This window comes from Oncorhynchus keta, chromosome 8, assembly GCF_023373465.1.
Source record: "Oncorhynchus keta strain PuntledgeMale-10-30-2019 chromosome 8, Oket_V2, whole genome shotgun sequence".
NCBI classification, from domain to species: domain Eukaryota; kingdom Metazoa; phylum Chordata; class Actinopteri; order Salmoniformes; family Salmonidae; genus Oncorhynchus; species Oncorhynchus keta.
Window position 1 is genome coordinate 10080951 of NC_068428.1, and position 21004 is coordinate 10101954.

The 21004-nt window shown below is 42.3% G+C and overlaps 1 protein-coding gene across 12 annotated transcripts in view; it reads right to left on the reverse strand.

The window, feature by feature from the left end:
• The window catches only part of adgrl2a (adhesion G protein-coupled receptor L2a), a 187851-nt gene that overhangs the window by 35454 nt on the left and 131393 nt on the right, over window positions 1-21004 (reverse strand). For all 12 annotated transcript variants that reach the window (XR_008140754.1, XM_052523432.1, XM_035774596.2 and 9 more), the window contains 3 exons: window positions 4939-5247; window positions 4217-4320; window positions 456-641 (listed from right to left, as the gene is read on the reverse strand). Coding sequence is in view for 11 of the 12 variants with exons in the window: in XM_052523432.1 (XP_052379392.1) it covers window positions 456-641; window positions 4217-4320; window positions 4939-5247 (599 nt within the window). In the remaining variant the exon portion in view is untranslated. The remainder of the gene's footprint in view (window positions 1-455; window positions 642-4216; window positions 4321-4938; window positions 5248-21004) is intronic.

Genomic DNA, 21004 nt, shown 5'->3' on the forward strand with positions numbered 1-21004 from the left:
ATTTCTCTCAAATACACCGGAGACTTCACAGAACAAGCCTTGGTTGAGGCAATTACAGCAATTACTTCAGGTGTACAAATATGTCAGGGAATAACATGATCTTATTGCATTTCAGTACATATCATTTAATATCCTAATTGGTTTGCTGTTTCTTTATTTGCTTGAGTACATTTGTCTGACTTTGAAAGAAAGGGAGAGAGGAACAGACATAATATGAGGAATATTAATAAAATAGAACCGCTAATTTCACTGACTAGAAGGAATCAAATTTCTCCTAACTTGAAGCGGGAGACTGCTCAGAAGAGCATCACAAAACGTCTAGCGGTGACTCAGATCCAGAGAGATTGCTGGTGGGGAGAAATGGCAGTGCTATTTATCTCCATAAAGCACAGTACGTGATAGGGGAATGAAGATGTCAAGTGGCAGCCATTTTGAAAGGGTGGAAAATCAGTTACCTTGTTAAAACTGCGGCCCGCAGAGTCTTTCTCGCTGGGTCTCAGCTCCTGAAGCTGAGCATCCAGGATGTCGACCAGCTGTTCCATCAGTCGGACTGATGAACTCACGTCGCCGGCAAAGATGGGTCCTTTGGTGTGCTTCGCCAGCTCGTTGGCTAGGTTAGCTGCGTTCTCGCCACTACGGATCTGGAGCGATAAAAAATATATTTGTAACACTGAACCTGGTTCCTCTCTAGGTGTTTTCTCAGGCTACTTCTAGGGAGTTTTTCCTGGCCTCTGTGCTTTTGCCTCTGCAATGCTAGCTATTTGGGATTTTAGAAATGTTATTGAATTTGATATTCTTACAGCCATGTTATAGGCTTAAGACTTGTTATAAGCATGAAAAAAACTTTATACTAAGGTATTTGTTATGTCTTTTCGATGTTTTAAAATGGACAGCAGAAATGGCTGGTAGTATCAACTTTGCTAAGGCCTGTACCCAGATCTGTTTGTGGTCCTCTGAATATGATTATTATGCTATTGGCTTAATCACATACAGATCTGGGACCAGACTGAGGGAATATTCCACCAGACTATGAGGCTCTCTCCCTCCCGTTCTGACGTGAGGTCATTCTAGGATGAGCTGCCCCATATAACGCCAGTCTGGGAAGATGGGTGACTAATTACACTTAATAACACTCCTCGGGGTGCTGTATTTCTCATTTGATGGAAGTGAACACAAGAGTACAAAATGATGAAGGGTCGTCCGTCGTGCTTAAATTACTACACATTCTATGTCTGTGTCACTTATCAGAACAAACAGCAGACAGCGCAACCTAGTGGATGGCCCGCGGCTATTTTGACTCTTTAATCATCATAAATGGTGGAAGATGAAAGGAAAGAGGTGCCATATAAGGGAAAGAGGAATATACAATTATTAGAGCGCAGTGCTTGAATTGAGCCAGTTCAAACTGGTAGAGATTACCGGTACCACTTATCAACTATAAAATATGAGCACCACTACTGTAAGATTAAAATGATTACAGGCACCATTTTCATTCCACTTCAAGCACCGCAGTACCTACAGTATTTTAAGGGAATTAGTACATTTACTTACAGTTGAAGTCAGAAGTTTACATACATCTTAGCCAAATACATTTAAACTCAGTTTTTCACAATTCCTGACATTTAATCCTTGTAAAAATTCCCTGTTTTAGGTCAGTTAGGATCACCATTTTATTTTAAGAATGTGAAATGTCCGAATAATAATAGATTGAATGATTTATTTCAGCTTTTATTTATTTTATCACATTGATCACATTGATCACATCAGAAGTTTACATACACTCAATTAGTATTTGGTAGCATTGCCTTTAAATTGTTTAACTTGAGTCAAACGTTTCGGGTAGCCTTCCACAAGATTCCCACAATAAATTGGGTGAATTTTGGCCCAATCCTCCAGACAGAGCTGGTGTAACTGAGTCAGGTTTGTAGGCCTCCTTATTCGCACACGCTTTTTCAGTTCTGCCCACACATTTTCTATAGGACTGGGGTCAGGGCTTTGTGATGACCACTCCAATACCTTGACTTTGTTGTCCTTAACCTGTTACTCCTACCCCCTACTTTTTCTAACATTCTGTTAAAAATAGCGCAACATTTCAGCGCCCTGCTGCTCATGCCAGGAATATAGTATATGCATATGATTAGTATGTGTGGATAGAAAACACTCAGACATTTATAAAACTGGTTAAATCACGGCTGTGACTATAACAGAACGTGCGTTTCATCGAAAAGCGCAGGAAAATCTGATCACTGAAAATGGAAATATATATCCATCCGCCACTTCAACCCATTGATAAAGGCGAACCACAATAAATGGGGCTGAGGTTGCAATACCTACAGCTTCCACACTATGTCAAAAGTCTTGTCATTTGCCTAGGCTTTGTTTCTTGGTCAAACGAAGAAGAGACAAGCCATTTGTTCAAGTCTCCGACCGGATATTTTGGTTGAGATTTACCCGGACATTATTTCCAGACGGACAGCTAAAGAATATACATCGCCTCGTGATCAATTTGGTCGCTTATTAACGTGTACTAATACCTAAAGTTGCATTACAAAAGTATTTAGAAGTGTTTTGTGAAAGTTTATGGTCGACTTTTTTAATTTAAAAAAATGACGTTACGTTATAAGACGCTATTCTTTTTGTTTATCACACAGTCTTCATAGATCGATATCTAGGCTATATATGGACTGATTTAATCGAAAAAAAAGACCCAATAGTGATTATGGGACATCTAGGAGTGCCAACAAAGAAGATGGTCAAAGGTAATGAATGTTTTATATTTTATTTGTGCGGTTTGTGTAGCGACGACTATGCTAATTATTTTGTTTACGTCCCCTGCGGGTCTTTTGGGGTGTTACATGCTATCAGATAATAGCTTCTCATGCTTTCGCCGAAAAGCATTTAAAAAATCTGACTTGTTGCCTGGATTCACAACGAGTGTAGCTTTAATTCAATACCCTGCATGTGTATTTTAATGAACGTTTGGGTTTTAACTAGTACTATTAGCATTTAGCGTAGCGCATTTGCATTTCCAGATGTCTAGATGGGACGCCTGCGTGTCAGGTAGGAAGGAGCAAGAGGTTAAGCCACTTTGCCACAACTTTGGAAGTATGCTTGGGGTCATTGTCCATTTGGAAGACCCACGCTTATACTTACTGACCAATGTCTTGAGACGTTGCTTCAATATATGCCCATAATTTTCCTTCCTCATGCTGCCATCTATTTTGTGAAGTGCACCAGTCCCTCCTGCAGGAAAGCACCCCCACAACATGATGCTGCCACCCCTGTGCTTCACTGTTGGAATGTTGTTCTTCGGCTTGCAAGCCTCCCCCTATTTCCTCCAAACATAACGATGGTCATTACGGCCAAACAGTTCTCGTTTTGATTCACAAAGTACGATCTTTGTCCCCATGTGCAGTTGCAAAGCGTAGTCTGGCTTTTTTATGGCAGTTTTTAAGCAGTGGCTTCTTCCTTGCTGAGCGGCCTTTCAGGTTATGCCGATATAGTACTCGTTTTACTGTGGATATAGATACATTTGTCCTTTGCCGTTGTTCTAGGATTGATTTGCACTTTTCACAACAAAGTACGTTAATCTCTAGGAAACAGAACGCATCTCCTTCCTGAGCGGTATAATGGCTGTGTGGTCCCATGGTGTTTATAATAGCGTACAATTGTTTGTACATATGAACGTGGTACCTTCAGGCACCTTCAGGCATTTGGAAATTGCTCCCAAGGATGAACCAGGCTTGGGCTTGTAGAGGTCTACAATGTTTTTCTGACGTCTTGGCTGATTTCTTTAGATTTTCCATTGATGTCAAGCAAAGAGGCACTGAGTTTGAAGGTAGGCCTTGAAATACATCCACAGGTACACCTCCAACTGATTCAAATGATGTCAATTAGCCTATCAGAAGCTTCTAAAGACATGACATACTTTTCTGGAATTTTCCAAGCTGTTTAAAGGCACAGTCAACTTAGTGTATGTACAATTCTATTCAATTCAATTCTGTAAAAACAATCTTTCTGTAAACCATTGTTGGAAAAATGACTTGTGTCATGCACGAAGTAGATATCCTAACCGATTTGCCGAAACTATAGTTGGTTAACAATACATTTGTGGAGTGGTTGAAAAACAAGTTTTAATGACTCCAACCTAAGTGTATGTAAACTTCCGACTGTATACTGTAGCTCAAAACATTGAGGTAGTACAGCTCATACATACCTTCTGCGCTACTTGGTTGACCCAGTGGGAAGTGCAGTTGCTGAGATCAGGGCCCTTTGGGTGCCAGGCCCCCGTGGCAAGTACACATAAATAAGAGGCGGTGCCTGTCAGGAAAATATATTTACAATAGCTCAGTTATATAAGATATATATATTAGAAACATTGGATTATGTCATGTTATATTAGCCATATACCTCATCGTATTAAACCAACCTCACCTCCAAAATCCTACATACACTGCATTTAATTGTTGTCTCTACATCAATAGCTGGTAATTTACCATAAATACTGACTATATTCTCCCAGTGCCAGTTTCACTACAATTTCAGTAATAATAAGACGTTTCCTTCCGTTCCAATTACACCAACGTCTAATGAACCCTGAATGATAACACAATTTCACACACAATCCAATAAGGCCTGAACATCTTCAATCAAGCTTGGGGAAACAGCTGAGCCAGTTCCCTTCAACACACTGGCTGCACATTGCCAAATACTATTTTGACCTATAACAATGCAGTGAATTATTTACACAACTGTAAAAATACAAAATCTTGTTGATTCCCTATACAGTCCTGCACGAATTGAATCTATCAATAAATGATTGTCAGAAACAATAACATACTGTGCAGGTAACAAAAACACACAAGCGATCTCATCTCTCCAACCACTCATCATGGTGATAAACAGTAGCTAATGCCCTAAGGTAAACCCTCTGCTTACCTCGGGTTCCCTTGGGGCAAGGCCTCTCTACTAACATGCCCCTCTGGGTCTGAGGCCACACTATGTCCCTCTTTTCCGTGGTCTCACAGAAGCGCTCTGGTAGGGGGAAGGACTCCAGAGGCGGCTGGGCGGTGGTCTGGGGAACCTCCAGAGGGGGTTTGGGCCCTCCTCTGTTGTTACCCTCCTTGGGCCCTGTTGTGGTCATGGTGTTTGCTACACCTTTGTTGCGTGCTGCTGTGGTGGTTGTTGTGGTGGTTGTCGTTCGGAGAGGCTCAGCCGGCGCTGAGGTCGCTTCGGAGAGAGGTGGAGCTGGGGAGAAAATGATAACGTCGTCTCATTTTAGCTCGATCAAGTCTTTCTGTTCTCGTTCTTTCAAAACACACCTGGTACAAAGCTGGCTACACACAATGGTGGCTACACACAAATGGGGAGCTGGGAGTGCTTTGTGCAAATATATTTGCTTTCCCCTGGACTATATCTTATTCAAGGCACTCAGCCTGCACCGAACAAGACAATAATTACTGTAACATCTTCCTGCCTGGCAGTCACTCTTGCCTGAGAGACTATGAGGCACGGCTGATTACATTTTGACAGAGAAACAAGGAGCCCATGTGTGTCGTTTTGTTGTCCGAACATTCATTCGGTGGTTGTTTTCCTTACTCGCCCCACATTTTGATAAAGCCGGCATGTGTTATGTGCCAAGGGCAAAAACAATAAGTTTCAGTCAGGAGAGAAAAGGAAACACCACATTCAAATACATCCATCCTTGCCTTCTGAAGTAATCACAGCTCGGAATTGGTTGGATTGTTGAAAGCAATAGGTTGGCGACCTTGCTTACACCTATCCATCACTTATAGATCTGTGCTTACCTCAAGGAAACAAGGATGAAATTATACATTTCTGAAGTATTACAACAGGGCTTATGGATGTCATTTCTTTTGTTGTACCAGTACTATTGTAACTGTATTTCCTGTAAGTGGATGAGTGTTTCATCCAGTGAAACAGTGATAACCATAAACCAGTCATTTGCTATACATCTGTTCACATCTCAAGGTACTGAAGCCATAGTTTAGCAATATAATACAATTTTGAACACAAAATGATGTGCGAGGAATTTCATCCCTTTTATTATCCCATTAAGTTGTCCGTAACATGGAGGACTTTAAAGTGGTATTTGCTGTTGCCATTTTATCCCCGTAAATTTACGCAAATTCACTTAAACAACTACTGAGCTCACTGAGTGAGAGTGCGAAGCTCTCGCTTCCAGGCTTGCAGGGAGGACAGACATCACCACCATATCTATCGCTTCAATTGGATAATGGGACTGGGCTGATGGAAATAGTTTGCCTGGCAGCGCCCCCATGGTGTGGATGGAAGACTTCAGCACAGCCCAGGCTGAAGGGATCCCTCTTTGAGGTTGGCTGGTTAGCTTGCTACCTGCTGCGAGTTAGTCTCTATTGACCATTGGAGACAAGGCAATGCGCTTCCTGCCTAGCGGGAGCCCAAGCGGGTCCGCAATAGCACTCTACTCCCAACATAGGGCCTATAGGGCCCTGGTCAAAATGATATACACTATATAGAGAATAGGGTGCCATTTGGAAAGCACCCCAGTCTTGGCTTCAGTAACTGCCTGTACATGATGCTTCCTGACTGAGACACAGACCTCAGACCTGAAATGGTGACATGGAGAAGTTCTCAGCTGACTGGATGTTTTGATACGGAGCTTTTAAAGCCCAGGTAAACTACTAAAAATAACTATTCAGTCCTTTGTTTTTCACATATACTGGCCACATGTAGACAAGCTACCTCTGCAGATTATGCAGGTCTACTAGTTGAACATCGCTTGACACATAATAAGTGTATTATCAACAGTATTTACATCATGTTAGGCCACGAGGGAGTTGGAGAAAAGCCATGAATGATTTAAGTTCTCTCTATACTGTTTGGATGAGAAAATGTTTACATCTTTTCCTCCTTCGGACAGAAGTCAGATTGATGTGATAACACAACATGAATCCTTGATGTTTGGAGTTATATAAGATGAGGGGTTCACTCCCCAATACATCAAGATGCATGTGCAGTGCTATGATTCAAATACTTTCCTTGAGCATGTTAGCTAATGATATTATGTCCACACCTCTCTTCAGAGAGCAGATCCTTGTACAGGCTTGATGCAGCACTCTAACTCCTTGCTCTAGTTATGGTCATTTCCATGTAAAAGGACCCTTAAGCACCAACATTTGAAGTTCACAGGAGCATGTTAAATCTAGTGTCAAATGAAAGCGAAGGGCCTACATTTTTGAGAAATTTAAAGCAGATGTACATTATTCATTAATATTAAATATGAGGAATAAGCCAAGGCTTCGATTTCTGGTCAAACAGACGGAAAGGGGGTATTCTACCATCTACCATAAAAAGACTTAAAAAGGTAGTATAAATACAAGAACAACAATCATGTTGAAGTAAAGGAGGGGGGTAAAAAATGTACTAAAAACAAAAAATTCTGTTACAGATTTTCCCTAATGCTGTTACAATTTGCAACAGAATTGTTGCAATTGAATTGCTTACAATAGCAAATCATAATAGTCATAAATCACAGTTGGATCACCTGTACAGTCCTCCCTTCCGCTTGCATACTGTTATGTTCAGCTCATAACTGTTTTCTTTCTCTTTCTGTCGTCTGGTGGTCAAAGCAAATGTAAAAACAGTCTGTAAAACCCCTCCCACTCACTCTTCCCCCCCCCTCCCCCTCTTCTCTCTCCAGTTAATGTCACTTCTCCTGTCTGCAGGCTCAGCGTAGTTCCGTTACCTTGGAATTGCCCTTTTGCTAAAAGACGTCCAATTGCATCTAATTGAAGTCTGTTCCTACAATCTGTCGCGTGGGTTATCAGCACAATAACAGTGAGGCAATTAAATGAGGCTAGGCTAACTGACTGTAGAGTGGAGCAAAATAGACAAAAATCCATATCACAATAAATTGACTGAATTAATACGATAACTATACATAGAACAATAAGTTAATAATAATGTGCACATTTTGTATTTATTACCCTTCAAACTACTAGTGCTAGATTGAATGTTGTAGCTATCAATTGTCCCAACAATCACCCATATTAGCAAACATTTTAAACTCCACATTTCTCTATTAAAGGCTTATTATCATAATGAACAATATCAGCAAAATGTCGAGGATAATTGGACGGTGTCGATATTTTTCGGTTTATTGTCCCAGCTCCAAAATTGAGTAGCATTCTTTCTCCTCTAGAGCTCTCCATTAGGTACACAATATATACAAAAGTACATGGACACCCCTTCAAATTGGCTGATTAGGCCACACCCGTTGCTGACAACTGTATAAATTCGAGCACACAGCCATACAATGTCCATAAGTCAAATGTTATTGGTCACATACACATGGTTAGCAGATGTTAATGTGAGTGTAGCGAAATGCTTGAGCTTCTAGTTACGGCCATGCAGCAATATCTAACAAGTAATCTAACAATTTCACAACTACCTTATACATACACACAAGTGTAAAGGAATTAATAAGAATATGTACATATAAATATAAGGATTAGCGATGGCCAAATGGCATAGGCAAGATGCAGTAGATGGTATAGAGTACAGAATATACATATGAGGTGAGTAATGTAGGGTATGTAAACATTATATAAAGTGGCATGGTTTAAAGTGACGAGTGATACATTTATTACATGAAATTTTTAATTAATAAAGTGGCTGCAGATTTGAGTCAGTATGTTGGAGCAGCCACTCAATGTTAGTGATGGCTGTTTAACAGTCTGATGGCCTCGAGATAGAAGCTGTTTTTCAGTCTCTCGGTCCCAGCTTTGATGCACTTGTACTGACGTCGCCTTCTGGATGATAGCGGGGTGAACAGGCAGTGGCTCGGGTGGATGTTGTCCTTGATGATCTTTATGGCCTTCCTGTGACATCGGGTGGTGTAGGTGTCCTGGAGGCAGGTAGTTTGCCCCCGGTGATGTGTTGTGCAGACCTCACTACCCTCTGGAGAGCCTTGCGGTTGTGGGTGGAGCAGTTGCCGTACCAGGCGGTGATACAGCCCGACAGGATGCTCTCGAATGTGCATTTTTAAAAGTCTGTGAATGTTTTTGGTGACAAGACAAATATCTTCAGCCTCCTGAGGTTGAAGAGGCGCTGTTGAGCCTTCTTCACCACGCTGTCTGTGGAAGATTTCAGTTTGTCCGTGATGTATACGCCGAGGAACTTCAAACTTTCCACCTTCTCCACAACTGTCCCGTTGATGTGGATAGGGGTGTGCTCCCTCTGCTGTTTCCTGAAGTCCACGATCATCCCCATTGTTTTGTTTACGTTGAGTGTGAGGTTATTTTCCTGACACCACACTCCGAGGGCCCTCACCTCCTCCCTGTAGGCCGTCTCGTCGTTGTTGGTAATCAAGCCTACCACTGTAGTGTCATCTGTAAACTTGATGATTAAGTTGGAGGCGTGCATGGCCACGCAGTCATGGGTGAACAGGAAGTACAGGAGAGGGCTGAGAACCCACCCTTGTGAGGCCCCAGTGTTGAGGATAAGCGGGGTGGAGATGTTGTTACCTACCCTCATCACCTGGGGGCGGCCTGTCAGGAAGTCCAGGACCCAGTTGCACAGGGCAGGGTTGAGACCCAGGGTCGCAAGCTTGATGATGAGTTTGGGGGATACTATGGTGTTAAATGCTGAGCTGTCGTCGATGAACAACATTCTTACGTAGGTATTCCTCTTGGCCAGATGGGTTAGGGCAGTGTGCAGTGTGATTGTGATTGCGTCGTCTGTGGACCTATTGGGGCGGTAAGCAAATTGGAGTGGGTCTAGGGTGTCAGGTAGGATGGAGGTGATATGATCCTTGACTACTCTCTCAAAGCACATCGTGATGATAGAAGTGAGTGCTACAGGGCGATAGTCATTTAGTTCCTTTTTGGGTACAGGAACAATGGCGGTCATCTTGAAGCATGTGGGAAAAGCAAATTGGGATAGGGATTGATTGAATATGTCCGTAAACACACCAGCCAGCTGGTCTGCGCATGCTCTGAGGACGCGGCTAGGGATGCCGTCTGGGGCGGCAGCCTTGCGAGGGTTAACATGTTTAATTGTTTCACTCACGTTGGCTGCAGTGAAGGAGAGTCTGCAGGTTTTGGTAGCGGGCTGTGTCGGTGGCACTACTGTCCTCAAAGCGAGCAAAGAAGTTGTTTAGTTTGTCTGGGAGCAAGTAATCTGGTCTGCGACGAGGCAGGTTTTCTTTTTGTAGTCCGTGATTGACTGTAGACCCTGCCACATACCTCTTGTGTCTGAGCCGTTGAATTGCGACTCTACTTTGTCTCTATACTGACACTTAGCTTGTTTGATTGCCTTGTGGAGGGAATAGCTACACTGTTTGTATTCGTTCATGTTTCCGATCACCTTGCCCTGATTAAAAGCAGTGGTTTGGGCTTTCAGTTTCGCGCGAATGCTGCCATCAATCCACGGTTTCTGGTTGGGGAAGGTTTTAATTATCGCAGTTGGTACAACATCACCGATGCACTTACTAATAAACTCGCTCACCGAATCAGCGTATACATCAATGTTGTTGTTCAACGCTAACCCAGTCCACGTGATCGAAGCAATCTTGAAGCGTGGAATCAGATTCGTCGTACCAGCGTTGAACAGACCTGAGCACGGGCGTTTCCTGTTTTAGTTTCTGTCTATAGACTGGGAGCAACAAAATGGAGTTGTTGTCAGATTTGCCGAAAGGAGTGTGAGGGAGGGCTTTGTATGCATCGCGGAAGTTGAACAATGATCCAGAATGCTGCCAGCCCAGGTTGCGCATTCGATATGCTGATAAAATTTAGGGGGGCTTGTTTTCAGATTAGCCTTGTTAAAGTCCCCAGCTACAATAAATGCAGCCTCAGGATATGTGGATTCCAGTTTACATAGAGTCCAAAGGAAGTTATTTCAGGGCCGTCTAGGTAGATAATGCGGTCGGCATTTGATTGTAAGGAATTCTAGGTCAGATGAACAAAAGGACTTGAGTTCCTGTATGTTGTTATGATCACATCACGACTCGTTAATCATAAGGCATACACCTCCGCCCTTCTTCTTACCAGAGAGATGCTTTTTTTCTGTCGGCGTGATGCGTGAAGAAACCAGGTGGCTGTACTGACTCTGATAACGTATACCGAGTGAGCCATGTTTCCGTGAAACAGAGAAGGTTACAATCTCTGATGTCTCTCTGGAAGGCAAACCTTGCTCGGATTTCGTCTACCTTGTTGTCAAGAGACTTGATATTGGCTAGTTGTATACTCGGGAGTGGTGGACGACGTGCCCGTCTACAGAGAGAAGACCGCTCCGTCTGCCCCTTCCGCGGTGCTGTGGTTTTGGGTCGTCTGCTGGGATCTAATCCATTGTCCTGGGTGCTGGACCAAACAGTGGATCCGCTTCGGGAAAGTCGTATTGCTGGTCATAATGTTGGTAAGTTGACTTTGCTCTTATATCCAATAGTTCCTCCCAGCTGTATGTAATAAGACTTCCTGGGGCAAAAGTGTAAGAAATACTACATAAAAAACTAAATACTGCCTAGTTTCCTAAGAACGCGAAGCGAGGTGGCCATCTCTGTCGGGGCAATAGAAATGGCAGTAGAATGGCCTTACCGAAAAGCTCATTGACTTCCAACGTGGCACCATCATGGGATGCCACCTTTCCAACAAGTCAGTTCGTAAAATGTCTGTCCTGCTAGATCTTCCCTGCTCAACTGTAAGTGCTGTTATTGTGAAATGGAAACATCTAGGAGCAACAACGGCTCAGCCGCGAACAGTTATTGTGCTTCCAGAGGCAGTCTGGAACTCAGTAGTGAGTGTTGCAACCAAGGACTCACAGGATGGGATTGCCGAGGGCTGAAACGCGTAGCATGCAAAAATTGTCTGTCCTTAGTTGCAACACTCACTACCGAGTTCCAAACTGCCTCTGGAAGCACAATAACTGTTCGTTGGGAGCTTCATGAAATGGATTTCCATGACCGAGCAACCGCACACAAGCCTAAGATCATCGTGCGCAATGCAAATGTGGTGTAAACCCATCCGCCATTAGACTCTGGAGCAGTGGAAACGCGCTCTCTGGAGTGAGGAATCACGCTTCACGATCTGGCAGTCCGGACTAATCTGGGTTTGGCGGATGCCAGGAGAATACTAAATGCCCCTTAGTTCCAGTGAAGGAACATCTTAACGCTACAGCAATGGCATTCTAGACCATTCTGTGCTTCCAACTTTGTGGCAACAGTTTGGGGAAGGCCCTTTCCTGTTTCAGCATAATGCCCCGGTGCACAAATCGAGGTCCATACAGAAATGGTTTGTCGAGATCGGTGTGGAAGAACTTGACTGGCATGCACAGAGCCCTGACCTCAACCCCATCAAACACCTTTGGGATTAATTGGAATGCCGACTGCGAGCCAGGCCTAATCGCCCAACATCAGTGCCTGACCTCACTAATGCTATTGCGCCTGAATGGAAGCAAGTCCCTGCAGCAATGTTCCAACATCTAGTGGAAAGCCTTCCCAGAAGAGTGGAGGCTGTTTTAACAGCAAAGGGGTGACCAACTCCATATTAATGCCCATGATCTTGGAAAGAGATGTTTGACGAGCAGGTGTCCACATACTCTACATGACCAAAAGTATCTCTTGTTTGATGTAGGCTCCTGTTTTGCTGATTCTCACTGGTTTTTGCTCTGTAGAACAGGGGATTGTTTTATGAGCAGCGCAAAAAAAGGGAAATGAATTCACTTAGGCAATAACAAATGTTTCAGAAGGCTGTGCTGTTACTTTGCCTTGATAATTCAACAGAATTGCTGCCAATATGCAAGTCCTAAAAGATATGTATACATGGATGACACTTGTTATGGAAAAGGCCCTTGATGATCCTATTTGTGAGTTTTGCATTCAGGTTTCTAAAGGGATAACAGATTATCCTTCTTATGAAATTGATGACCATTTGAATTAAACTGCACATAATTTAAAGATGCTCCAGAACTTTGGCAACTACACATTATTTTTGAAACCTCCCGCTTTGGGCTGGACGTGTCAATGTGTAATTCATACATGCATGATCTATGAGCATAATTACCTCAATTAGCTATGAAATCCTTCATTTGAAAGTAACTGTTTTTCTGGAAACTCTGCTACCCCATTTTCTCTAAATTGTCCCCCACTTGGGCCAGTCCCCTAGCAATTAGAGTTAAACCAATGAGCTTCACCCCCTCACCATATGAGCAAAAGGCACATGATGCACGCACAGCAGAACGAGAGAGAGAGAGCAATGATTTGGTGCACAAATCTCCACATATGCAAAACATAGTCCCCAATTTCAGGATACACTTTTGGCTTGTGAGCACTACTTTTTGAACTACTGGCTAAAAACTATACAAAAGTACCGGAGAATCTCTTTAATAAAGTTGGATACAAATAGGCCTACACAATGTTTGTGTTTCTCTAACCCTTATTCAAATGTTGTGCTATTCATGTTGATGCAGTTTGTTGGTCTGTAATTCTAAGAGCTATATAATCTCATTACCTTGATGCCGAAGATTCCTTTAATACAATGAAAACTGGGAAGAATTAACGCTACAGTTATTCAAATGGACACTCCTACCATGCTGTTGCTGGTTTGCAGTATACAATGATGGCTATCTTTGGATAGGCAGCGGTTCGTCCAAAATGTTTATAATGCACTTCTTTCGACCTGGGCCCAAATGGCTCTGGTCAAAAATAGTGTACTCTATAGGGAATAGGGTGCCATTTGGAATACATGCACACTCTTAGGGGTTCTATTTATCGTTTGTTCTGCTGTGGCAGCAGATTCCTCCTGCCTCACATCTGTAACATATGCAGATGAAATACATGTTTTGTTCACCTGTGAATCCCTCCTGTACAATTTCCTTTTGATTACAACTCAAGCAAATCTATCTCAGATTGGAGAAACCAGAGAGGATCCCCCCAATTAATGTCTGTCTAGCACTCAAGCCCAAGAGGGAACTTCAATTAACTGTCATGGAGTTATGAGGGTAAGGTAGAGATATCCTCCAAAGTGCTGAGAATTGTCAAACATGGACACATTCATAACCTCTTTATGTGATCGCCGCCCACGTCTTTTTGCCTGGAAACACATTTTCATCGCTCGGTTATTAATACTTTGGGTATAGGGCATGGGTTTCATCTGAGATGATATGACAATAATCCAGGAGAGGAAGGAGAGGAGAGAGAGAGGAGAGGAGGGGGGAAGTGCTGTCTCGTGTTGTCAGAGCTGCATCGAGCATAGATTGGACTTCTCCAGGCCTCACCAGTCTTGGCGGAGTTGAAAAATGAAAACTGACAGCGAGTGTGTCTTTTATATTATGCTTAATGGCCGCACTTACGATGTGCACCGCATGGTTGTTCACATGAGTAATGCTTCATACACGTTATCAGGGGCTGTTTATCTGGAGAGAAAAAAAGGGAGGAAAACCTATGGGGAAGGTTTGTGAGACCAATGTTTCAGATAATTCGCACATAAGGGGTAAAATAGTATTTCATTTAATTTGTACCAACTATTGCTTGTCACTGAAGAAAAACCAACAAGATTGTGTCAAATAAACCTCTCTGAGATTCTCCCTCTGCCTTTCTGGTGCAAAACTAAAGGGGTCCTTTAAACACAGGCTTTTATCAGTTGTGAAATATGGGTCCCAGGTGGTAATCAGCTCCTAATAGAAGAGTAAAAGCAAACAGAAGAAGTCAACAGAGGCTCAAATAATTAAAACCCTGTTTCTCAGATCAAAAAGGAGCCAAGTTCAGCCTTTGTGAAAGGGCCAAGAAAAGTATACCAGGAAAATAAACTAATAAGCCATCTACTTCACAAGTAATTTGAAAAGAATAATTCACCCCTTATCGGCTACAGTGAACTGCACAGGGTTCCGTTTACCTGAGCTATAAAGATGGAAGTGATAACCTCATAACCAATCCTTGCAACCAAGTGTCACATTTTTGCTAAAGTGCACACATTAACATCGTCCTATGTATTCATTCATTTCCCTGGGCTTTCAGTGAAAGATCCACCTGGAAATTATACTTGCTGATTGTTGTGATAATATGTCTGCAGTAAATTCCAATATCCTCCTATCATAACAATAACACACATGAAAAAATGAAATAACATTGTTTGCCTCAGAGATATCAGCAATATAAGCGATTCCTTAAGATGTATTTCCTAAGAGTAATGTACTTGTATTTATGGGTCCATGTCTGTGTCTAAGCGAACAAAACCTAATAGCTGTTAGAGGTTGTCTCGAATGGAACACATACATTTAAGTACAGAGAGCAGACACACACACAGCAGCTGCCAGACTAGAGCTTTTTTTTCTCTCTCAGCTTTCTCTACTGTACGTGCCTCACATTTCAAGCGTTAACTCAGAGTGCAAAGAACTAGCCTACATTTGGTGCCATACACACTGGGTGTCTATTTCAGAACATCCCCAAACACACAGACATACAGGCAGGCAAACAAACCACCCAGCAGAACATCCATCCACACACACATGCACACGCACACACACACACACACAGCCCAATCCCAGAACAAATATTCTCAAAGGCACAATAACTGTTAGTGGACTGTATAGATGTCTCAATAATAATAGTGACTTCAATATGCATTGTTTAAACCGTAATCAAACATGAGACTGAGCTGATCCTTTCAGCCATACCTCAGAGAAACAGTAATCATCCTCTTATGTAAAACAACTCTGTGACATTGTGAAACGTAACCCAAGGCGCAGGGTTGCCCACATATGCTGTCATCACACATCATTTTGCAGTAGTTTGTTTGGACTATATGACACAGTAGAGGTCTAGTTCAACATGATGTAACCCAAACTGTTAAAACGTATTACCTTCAGTGTTGGAATACAACATATCATACATGTGGATGCTTGGAAGTGCACAAATTGTTCCATGTCTTACAATGAGTGCAATAATAGCACCGTTTGGGAATGTGCGGAGAGAAAAACTTGAAATCGATCACATTTTAGAGAAATAACTGACATCCAACCCTGTGTATCAAAAAATACACTTCTCAGAATTGAGAATTTTCAGAATTGAAAAACCTATAAATCTTCAACCAGGGACATCCCTACTGTATATTAATAAATAGGATCCAATGGAAACACATTGTGAAATCCCAGTACATCTGGGAATGAGCCTGCTAGAACAGCCCTTGTCGGATGAATCACGACTGAATACAGAAATAATATAAAAAGATATGGACTCATTTGGAGGAAGAAGTGAGGAGAATCCTGAGAGGGAGAGGAAAAAGCCTCAGAGCGGGTGCCGCGCAGGGGCCGGGGATCCGTCATTGAATTAGCATGTTCCTCCTATCATCAGTGCAGATTGCGGAGGTAATTCATTCCTCCATTGCTAATGCAGAGGAGGGGAGGCGGTGTGGACGCTGCCGGCACTGGCAGGGACGTGAGTCTGGAGAGTAACGGGAGTATAGAAACGCTGCCTCTGGGCAACAGATTGTCTTGCTGAAGTCTAACGCTGATCCTGGCCAGCAGACTAAGCCAGACACGGGCCCTGTTCAAATCATAATACATAATAATAGAATCCACCCTTCCATTCTTGTTTCCTTCAGGTAATCACAGATCTATAAGTGATTGGATAGGTGAAAGCAAGTTCGTCACCCAATTTTTCCCCCCAATCCAACCAATTCTGGTTATGTGATTACTTCAAGGAAGGGAGGTAGGAATGATGCATTTTCTACAGGGCCCATGGCAGGGCTGCTCATCTACAGGGACATGGGGCTATTGACTATGGAGAACAATGGCTCTCGCTATCAGCAGCCGCAGTAAGACAGGCGACAGGCCCGTCGACGTGTGTCCACACCAGAGAGAGAGAATGTGGGAGGAATAAAAATGGCAATTTTCCACATCAATACGCTCTCCCTTTCAAGTGATGTCCACTCGGACGCCGAGGACATGGGGTTGGTTTTGTCAAAACAAGCAGTGTCATCTTTTGCACATTTTTCCTCAGCACCTTGATCTCTGATCCGGGATAACTCTGGAGCATGTAGAGAGGGGCCTTCGCTGTTACCATGCAGAGCACGTTGGCTCACTGCGAGGCTGTGCCTTACACATTCAATCCCCTCTCTCTCATGGTGTTCTAGGTATGTGCACACATGTAGCACCCATTTCCATCCATTCTGTGAGCAGACCTGCATAGAATGGTAGAATGGCCTACATTTAAGAGGTACAGGAAATTATGAGATTATAGAGTTGATTGGAAAGCTGTGAATTCACCTGAAATGTGGGGTGAACTTACTTGGCCATTTGCTTATGTGTTACGGTTAATGTATTGGCACGGTTTTCTTGTATTGTGCTGTGCACTAATAAAATAACGCAACAGCAGGCCAACGTTCGGCCACATAGAGATACTGGTGAGCTAATTGGTAAATTGTGTCACTGGCGGCATGGCGCGCACCTTATAATTTACAATAAATTGGGTCATTTGAAGCCGTAAGAGCAGCACTTGCAATTTGAGGCTCGCCAGATGAAATTGCATACCAATGTATTGACATCTAAACAATTAAGAAGCCGGTGGTGAGTTGTGTGGGTCTTAATTGGCGCTCAGGGGGATTTATTTCATGAAAGCAATCAGCAATTTCATTTTACAACTCAGGATAAATAAAGGGGTTCCCCAGCTAGGACTGACCTGTGTCCCATTGAGCTTCTAGACCGAGGCCCGATGTTCATCTCTCAGTCAAAAAGCAGCTTTTTAGATGCTTACTCAGAGAATTTAGACAATCTATCTGTGCTTGGGATGCATAAACAGGCCTTATAATTGTGTGCCCGATGAGACTTCCAGTGTAATGTCTTATTTAATGTAATCATCTCACTAACAGGAGCTGATGGAGGAATACCTCTTTTTATGAGCTGCTACATGAAATCCGTAGTGGTTTAAAAAGAGATGTGACGCCATGTGATGTAACATTGGATTAGAGTTCATACGTGAGACACATCTGGGTGTGATTGGTCATGAAAAGGTGGCTGACCCATTTAACTTTAGGGCTGTGATGGTCATGGTATTTTTACACTTTGTAGTTAATGTTGACACTAGATGAAATGTTTCTGACTCATATATTAATGGCACATAGGCCGTTTCCAAAACGAGAAGTTGTTTTGTAGGGGTGGACGCTCTTTATAAGGTTATAGGGTAATTGTGCCAGCCCTATTTAACTTACACTTCCAGTCACTGCGTGTTAGATTCAACCCCATCCACTCCCACCTGTCAGCGTGATCCCACAGGCTGATTCTCTTGCGTTGACATAAACAGCATTCGCACTAGACGAGGCCCCGATCTACCAGGGTCTTAAAAAAAATGTCCTTACACAACTTCATGTGATTGAATTCTATGTGTTAACAAAATCTGTGATATGGTTATGTTGTAACTTGAATTTAGACACCAATAGTGAGTAATGACTTTCTAAACAGGTACATTTTATTTGATGTTGTAAGAATAGTCTAACTAGTAGGGCTGTCAAACAATAAAAAAAATGTAATAGAGTTAATCGCAGGATTTGCTTGCGATTACTCACAAATTCTGAATTTGCTCAATTTCAGCTGTAATTTAATAATTTTTATACAAAGAACATTACAGGAATATTGACTGTCTAAAGTATTGGTTAGCAAAATTAGGTAAATTGAGAAAGCACAATCTTCTCTAACCTCAATGTCAAATAGATTTACATTGCAATGTAGACTTTAGCTGTATAGATTATGTTTTTTGTATGTTCGATCATGATTGCGATTAATCATGATAAAGAATTGTGTACCCCCAAAAAATGTCAAAACAAAACTCTGACAGCCCTAAAAATTGCCTGAAATTACACAGTAACAATAGTTTTTTACTGAGTTACAGTTTATATAAGGAAATCTGTCAATTACAATAAATTCATTAAGCCCTAACCTATGGATTTCACACATTTCGCACAGCCATGGATTGGCCTGGGAGAGCATGGGTCCACCAACTGGGAAGCCAGGCCCAGCCAATCAAAATGAGATTTTCCCCACAAAAGGGCTTTATTACAGAAATAAATACTCCTCAGTTTCATCAGCTGTTCAGGTAACTAGTCTCAGATGATCCCGCAGGTGAATAAGATGGATGTGGAGGTCCTGGGCCTGGCGTGGTTACACTTGGTCTGCGGTTGTGAGGCTGATTGGACATACTGCCAAATTCTCTAAAAAGATGTTGGAGGTGGCTTATGGTAGAGAATTATCATAAAATTCTCTGGCAACAGCTCTGGGGGACATTCCTGCAGTCAGCATGCCAATTGCATGCTCCCTCAAAACATGAGACATCTGAAGGCATTGTGCTATGTGACAAAACTACACATTTTAGAGTGGCTATATTGTCCCCAGCATAAGGTGCACCTGTGTAATGATCATGTTGTTTAATCAGCTTCTTGATATGCCACACCTGTCAGGTGGATGGATTATCTTGGCAAAGGAGAAACGCTCACTAACAGGGATGTAAACAAATGTGTGCACAGAATTTGAGAGAAATAAGCTTTTTGTGCATATGTTTCATTTTTGTGATTTTTTATTTCAGATCATGAAACATGGGACCAACACTTTACATGTTGGATTTATATTTTTTGTTCAGTGTAGTTAGTGTTTAGGCCTAAGGGTATAATGTAGGTATCTTGAATAGGCACTATGTTACAGCCCAGGTTCTCTGTGCTGTGTGAAGAGTTAAGGATGCTTGTTGGACACACGTTTGACTGAAACCCAGTCTTATTTTGTACAGCAGCTTTAAAGTGCTTTCATTTCTAAATTGGCATTCAATGTGCATTCAACATATGTTTTAATCAACTGAGCATTGCAACTCTATTCCATGAATCTGCAAAAATGGTATTGAAACCATATGTGTTTCAGTTCAATGTCTGGCTTTCATAGTCGTATAACTTGGAACTGTAACACAAATATTGTAATACTTCTTAGATTTAACGAGGTGACAAGTGTTTTTGCTACTACCATTACCATAGCTTTATGTAAACAGAAATGTAATATACTAGCTGCCTTCCTGCTGATTGTCACCTATTTGTATTTGAGTATCTGTTAATGACAATCTATTTGCCAAATGGGAAATCGGAAAAGAAAATTACATTTTGCTTGTAATGCTGCAAATATTCAATCAAAATCCACAAATACCTCGTTATTGGCTAAAGAGACACTTCAAACAAGTTGCTCATGGACAGCAATAAAGGGAAATGAGTGCATTTTCATCTTCCTCCCCTTGATGACTTCACTTCAATCCAGTGCACCCACTGCATACTAATTTCCCCCTAAGGGTCTGTATCTAAACTTAGGAGAAGTTATTTTGTTACACTAAAGCCTGTCTGGCTCTTACTATAGTGGGCATGCTCCACTGGTTGAACCCAATTTAGCCACCTCAGCCCTATCAATACAAAAGTGGGCTAGCAAATACATTAATAAATATTGAGCTGTGGTAATCTGGAGGAAAGTTGCTTGACCTCCACGCTCATCGCCGACTGTATGGAGTATTACATGGATTTAGGACTCGGGGTGAGGAGGGGATTAGGGTAATTACAGTTATTATATGCTCAATGTAAAGACTATCTGGGGCCTAAGCGGCCTCATGTCAATTTTTGACAGTTAAATTAAAAACATATTCATCTGACATGACCCGAGTGATTGATCCCTTCCCCGTGTTCTCTGCCTCCTCGTCTTCCAGAAGACACACTGTTCCTCATACTAGCCTGATAGGGTGAACTTTTTTTTTGTCATTTAGCAGACACTCTGACTTACAGGACCAATTAGGGTTAAGGGCCTTGATCAAGCGAACTTCAACAGGTTTTTCACCCCGTCAGCTCAGGGATTTGAACCAGCAACCTTTCGGTTACTGACCCAATGCTATTAAACACTAGACTACTTGCTACCTGAACGGTGCCTGATGGGGATTAAGGGTTTCTGTACCAGGGGGAATAACACTTTGTACCTGTCCAGGAAGGTATGATTCCAGTGG